The sequence below is a fragment of the Oreochromis niloticus genome, linkage group LG14 (genome assembly GCF_001858045.2).
Source record: "Oreochromis niloticus isolate F11D_XX linkage group LG14, O_niloticus_UMD_NMBU, whole genome shotgun sequence".
NCBI lineage: Eukaryota > Metazoa > Chordata > Actinopteri > Cichliformes > Cichlidae > Oreochromis > Oreochromis niloticus.
Window position 1 is genome coordinate 9213470 of NC_031979.2, and position 6114 is coordinate 9219583.

The window sequence follows — 6114 nt, forward strand, 5'->3', positions numbered from 1 at the left end:
TTCACACACCTTCGAGCACACGCACGCTCTCATCCAACATGAATGTGTGTGTGCTCGTGCACACTAACAGATGAGCAGATGTAGGTCTGTGTGTGGGAGCGGTTTGACTTAACAAAGAGAGAAGAACACACCACCACCCCCCTCCTATTTTCTTTGCTTCTTTCTCTCACAAATATACAGAAGATGTAAATGAAGATAACTGAGCAGTAAGTGTGGGTGTGTTTCCACTAAACACTACTCTTCTGAGATGCTTACAGTGTAACAGATTTATCAATCATTAATAGTCTGCATGGAGACGAAACATTACGTTGTGTTTCCCTCTCTTGTTTCCACCGGTACAGCTGTGCTTCGTCACTGCTGGGAAAAAAAAATCACACAGAAGCCCAAAACATGACATGATGTGATATTTCCACTGTGTCTTTAACACTATCAAAAATATGTTTATGCATTGAGAAATGTTTCAGAGATATTTCCAGAGACGGTGATGTATGCGACTGTCACAACAGAAACGAAGACATACTGGTGATGACTGTGTGATGGGGGCTGGGGTGCTACGGATATGAGCTGTGGCTTTGAGGCAGCTTCATGAATCGGTTACAGTTCTATCTGCTGAACCATCCCAGTACTGTTTTCAACCATGAGCAAAGACATAAATGAGAGCAGTGTTCACTGTGGTTTATTATATTAATGACGCACATTGTCCATTACAGTAACAAAAAGGTTATCACATTATATTGTAATGAAAGAAGAAGCAAAGAAGTAAGCCTCAAAGGTCTGTGCAGCATGTTACATATCTGATGCTCTTTTTACATGTCAGAGCTTAAAATGCTGCATATACTCTATTTATATATGTACAAGACATGCAAGTCTATTTGAAATAATATGATTTTATCGCTCTAAATTACAGCACTTTCTGCCAATGTTAAGATTAAAAGATCTGAATACTCACATACCCCATAAACACATATATTTGGCTATCCGCATTATCAGGTACACTTCTACAGACTGATGTGGTCCAATTCAATGTCAATTCAGTAATAAATTGATTTGCCGCTGTGCACCCTTACCACTAACCAACTAACTAACACTAGAAACTTCATGACGGTAGCAAAACAATATATTTTAAAGCAAAACATGAATATTACAGGCAACAAGAAAGCAAACCTGCAGTGTTGCAGTGCTGTATTGCATTTGTGTGTACACCTAATAACCTGTACAATAAGCGCAAAAAATTTGGTTTCTTTAATTTTGCCTCCGACAGCGTCTTTATTTTTCATTAGCCTGAAACCTGTGTTTATATGTCTCACAATATAATGATATTTAAAACTGTCTACAGTATCAGTTTGAATATTTTGTTGTTTGATATACCCTGAAAAGTCCTTTTAGATAAGTATACGTACTGTATGTGCTTCATGGTCATCTTTGCAAATGGGTATATATAATGGCTTAAGTTGGCATTAACAATTCACGACAACAAATACAAATTTGTAATGTTCATTAGGTTAATGTCGGTGCTAACGCTTTCTTTCTGTTGGACATGTTTCGTGTTACATTTGTTTTTTTGCTCACTTTTTGCAGGCTGCTTTTCAGGCACTCATCACGTCACAATGCTAATATCATTTTATTAGAAATCAGGCAGATCATCACTGATTCATCTAAAATCAGCACCAACTCACCATTTCCAAACCACTTGACGACAGACACAAACGTCTCCTTTGTACTGAATTTAAAATTGTTTTTACATTGATATAATTTGTAATTTTAACTTTTTTTTCCACAAAAAATGTATTTAAATACTATATACTATACTATAATAGTAAATAATGTTTAATTAAATATCTGTAAGTTTTGAATCTCAACGCAAATTCCGCCTGAACTCTACCTGCTTAAGTCAAAGGGAAACGGAGAAAATTTGTTGTGTTGGTTTTTGGTTAAGGTGACCCTTCAAATTCAAAACAGAAGAAGCCACTGCATGCTCCTCAGATCATGACTGATACTCTTGTGTGTTGTTTGTGAATGTTCTCCTTCATTCGTGCAGAGACCCGGAGTCGATAGTTGAAGTGCTTCTATCCCATCCTGTTGACCATGGAGTAAGTGTCCTGGGCCCGAGTTTGAGGGTTCAGTGCCTGTGAGAAAAACAAAACAAACAAACAATAAAATGTTTTGCTGTACAGCACACAGCACCAAGTAGTTAAATAGTCCAGTACGCATAAATAATGTTATGGGATGGCTCTTAGTCAAACACTCAGAAAACCAAAGAAAACAAGTTGGTAAAGAACATCAGATCCATGAATCAGGTGAAAATGGAGTGGCGCTGTTTCATCCTTTCATATCTGAGTAGCTGATTTAGGGGAATCTCTTCTTCTAACACTTTTGTCTTTAATACATCTTGCTAGTTCTCTCAAAATTGAGGGGAAGAACAAAATGTTTGGGCAAGTTTGGACTCTGCTCATAGCAGGCTTTAGATTCACATCTTCGCAAATTTAGTGTTAATATTTAGTGTAATTTATGTTCTGTGTTGATAAATAGTTAATTAACCCTGGTCCGGAATTAATCCAATTCCATCCAATTGTAACATTGACCCGTTGGTCTCCTTCCAACTTAACTTATAATCACAATAGTGTAACACAGTCTTATTTGGCACAGGAGGGAGCTGGAAGAATTTAAGCTAAAAATATCTTTAAAAAAAAAATTTAAACTATCGTTTTAGTCATTCAGATTTAATTTTTATCAAATGACATGTTCTGATGTCATTTATATCACTCCATGCAACACATTAAATATCATGTAAAATGTTTACATAAAATGGTCAGTGCTGAGTTGTCCTTGTTCGACTCTATGTGACATTAAATTATGTCTGGAAAAGTAAAAAATTCACAGAACATGAAAACACCATTTCAGGACATTAATTGTTTCATCTGGTAAATTAAAAACAGCATGAATAATTCAGTTCAATACAATTCAATTCAGTTTTATTTATTTAGTGCCAATTTGCCAATTCAGATCGCTGATCAGTTCGGCTGCAATTTGTTTTTGATCCGTTATTGATCATCTGTTTCTTGTCTTTCCCCAAAACTGTAATATAATAATATCTCTTGTTGCCTGAGTGTACCTCAGGATTCCCAGGAAGGAAGAGAAAAGTATTAAAGGCAAAAGGACATCTGGAATACCCTGCTAAACCTGCTCCATTCATCTAGAGCAGGGGTAGGGAACGTTAGTCCTCGAGGGCCGGTGTCCTGCAGGTTTTAGATGTGTCCTTGATCCAACACAGCTGATTTAAATGGCTAAATTACCTTCTCAACATTTCTTGAAGTTCTCCAGAGGCCTGGTAATGAACTAATTATTTGAGTCAGGTGTGTTGACCCAGGGTGATATCTAAAACCTGCAGGACACCGGCTCTCGAGGACTAACATTCCCTACCCCTGATCTAGCAGATAAATGGTAGAAAATCGATGGATGGTTGGATGGATGAGTGGGTGGTTAGATGGAGAAACCATGAAAACTATGAAAACATCAACAATATAAAAGCCATTACTTTCTGAATTATTGGGGATTTAACATTCCAGTTAAATGCTGCTGTAGACTTGTTAAAGGCTAAAGGCATCATTTTTAAATAAGGATTGGCTCACATTAAAAACCTGTTTGAATATTGACTTTGCAAAAAGTCAATATTGAAACAGGCATTGAGATATTTTTCTACACTGTTTTCTTGTCATTGTGAAGTTTTTTTTAATGTTTGATGATATAATTTCTTTGACTTTTTTTCCCAAGTCACTCTGGAGAAATAAAGGCTCAAGATGTTGACGGCAACACCTTTTAATTGCAAAACAGAGTTTTTGTTATCCAGTACGTACCTCATAGTCAGGAGACGGGACAGGTGGACCCCGGCCTCCAGAGCGAGGAGGTGCTGGAAGATGATGACACAGTAAGTATGACTTAACGCTTTAAATATCACTACTAACAGAATTTCTCAAGAATTAAAGGTGTATAAAAGATATGAGGTAACCTTTAACTCAACCAAGACAAAAAGGTAAACTAATAGACTGTCACTCATTTGTCCAAGTGCATTTTTACCTTTGGAAGGTTGAGGAGGCCCAGTCGAGCTTTTCTTGTTAGTGCACCTGTAGACTATGACCATCATAATTATTGTCAGGAGTAAGTCCCCGACGATGACCATAAATAATGTGTTTCCTTCGAGCTCAAAGCAGTCCTCACACGCTGGAGGTAAAAGACCACAAGTGCATCAAGTGTTAGAGCAGCGTGAACAGCTAACACAAGTGAGGAAATGAAAAGATTCTTTTTCACTCACCATTTCCTTCAACATAGAAATAATATTTAGATTTTGGCTCAGAGCCATATTCACATCTGTATGTGCCTTTACTGGTATATGTGAATTCATAGTCTTGACTTTTATTCTTGAGGCTTTCACTATACTTATACCAATTCCCCTCTTCTGGACAGGTCAGCGTCACTTTGGTCCTCCAGAATTCCACTTTGTCCGAAAAAACATGGACAGATATTAAGATACTTTTCACACAGAAAGGGACAATCTGAGATGTGAGACACTTTCCTTAAACTTGGCTCATCTTTTGCACATTGTGAATTTTCCCTGCATAATTACACATCATTCTAAATTATTATTAAAAGAAATCCTTTAACATGTACCAAAAAGGGCCATGTCTGCTCACAATAAATGTGTTCAATATAGCAAAGACAAAAGTATATAAACGTCAAAGAGTGTACGTGGACATTAAAGCATATCGTTGACATACAGGAAATTGTAGAAATTTCTTTGAAAATGCTCTTAGATGTTCTAGTTTGTTGACAGAATGTGTTTCTAAATCCAGAGAAGTTAACTGAGACTCAATGACTTTAAAATATGAATTTAAACAAATGCCAGACTGTTACCTTCAGGCTCCTCAGCCTTCGTGGTAGCAACGCCGAGGAGGACGACGACGAGCACGGCCTGGACACCCATGCTGAGCATTTTCTTTTGGATGCCTGTTTTTGTGTGTGTTTCTAGAGCTTTCTAATTTATAGATCAACTTTTTGAATATTTCCACTTGAAGATTTCAGTTATATCAAAATGCTGCTCAATGAGACGAAAAGCTTCAAATTAGACGAGGAGGTTCTCTCTCTCTCTCTCTCTCTTGTTCTGACACACACGTTGCACCCCACAGGAAGTGTTTTTTTTTTCAAGATGAATTCACAGTTAAACCTCAAAATGAAGTCAAACTGAAGAAGTATACAGAATAGAAACGCTTCTGCTTGTTTTCAAATTCATTACAGATCAAAAACACAAAAAACTGCAAATGACAGCAGCTAACGTCACACCGCTTGAATGAGTAGCTCATATTTACAGTGTGGTGTATATTTCCATGCTCTTTAGTTTGCACCAAAACTCCCCCTTAAATGTAGCCATTGTTTAGTCTGAAAACACAGTCTGAATGTTTCATGGTAGGGAATCAGTTTTGTGTGCAGTGTAATGAGTGAGGATGGCGGTGTTCACAGCAGCTCACAGTACGTGATGTTTGGGGCGGCTTTGCAAAACATATGATGCACTACTGTAAAGATCCTTAGATCAGTAAAACTTCTCATTCTGATCATTTTCCATGTGCATGATTAAAATTTAACTCCAGTAAATCACAAAGAATCAAACATTTACAACCAAGCTGCAGTTTGTATGCTTCACAAACTGTCTTATATGCATCAGTATGTAACAACAACTCATAGAAATCATTTCTGTGAGTTGTTGTTACCTTCACTTTAGTTTGAAATGATGGATAAAAGAAGTTTTTAGGTTATGAAAAACCTCTCTGTGACAAGTGTCTGAGTTATTTTTTGAGCCAACATGGCGGTTCCTGTTCTTAAACGGCGCCTGATTTGTGTGTGACTGGTGGATGGTTTTTTTCATGTAACGTCCCTTCCCCCATTTCTTGATGTCTGAATAACCAAACAGAAAAACGTCACTGATAAAAGACCAATAAGAGTTTCAGATATTCCGTTATAATTATAGATGATTATAAAATGTTGTCACAGCAGTCGAACATGTCTGGAGGTGACAGACATCGAGACCCTGGCACTGAAAAAGCATTTTAATAACTATGGCTTTAG

General features: G+C 37.2%; 1 protein-coding gene across 1 annotated transcript; it reads right to left on the reverse strand.

Moving 5' to 3' along the window:
* Window positions 1-654: 654 nt before the first annotated feature.
* Window positions 655-5183, reverse strand: LOC100699580 (T-cell surface glycoprotein CD3 epsilon chain). The gene is made up of 5 exons (XM_003449297.5): window positions 4909-5183; window positions 4310-4492; window positions 4075-4218; window positions 3855-3907; window positions 655-2126 (listed from the first exon to the last, which is right to left on the reverse strand). Exons 1-5 carry the CDS (start codon window positions 4985-4987, stop codon window positions 2067-2069), a joined length of 519 nt encoding a protein of 172 aa, XP_003449345.1. The 5' UTR covers window positions 4988-5183; the 3' UTR covers window positions 655-2066.
* Window positions 5184-6114: the final 931 nt, after the last annotated feature.

Coding starts and splice junctions, on each gene's coding strand:
- LOC100699580 (XM_003449297.5), bottom strand. CDS start 4,987: ATGCTCAGCATGGGTGTCCAGGCCGTGCTCGTCGTCGTCCTCCTCGGC. Junction 4,493..4,908: donor GAAGGCTGAGGAGCCTGAAG/GTAACAGTCTGG, acceptor TTTCGGACAAAG/TGGAATTCTGGAGGACCAAA. Junction 4,219..4,309: donor TTTCTATGTTGAAGGAAATG/GTGAGTGAAAAA, acceptor TTTTACCTCCAG/CGTGTGAGGACTGCTTTGAG.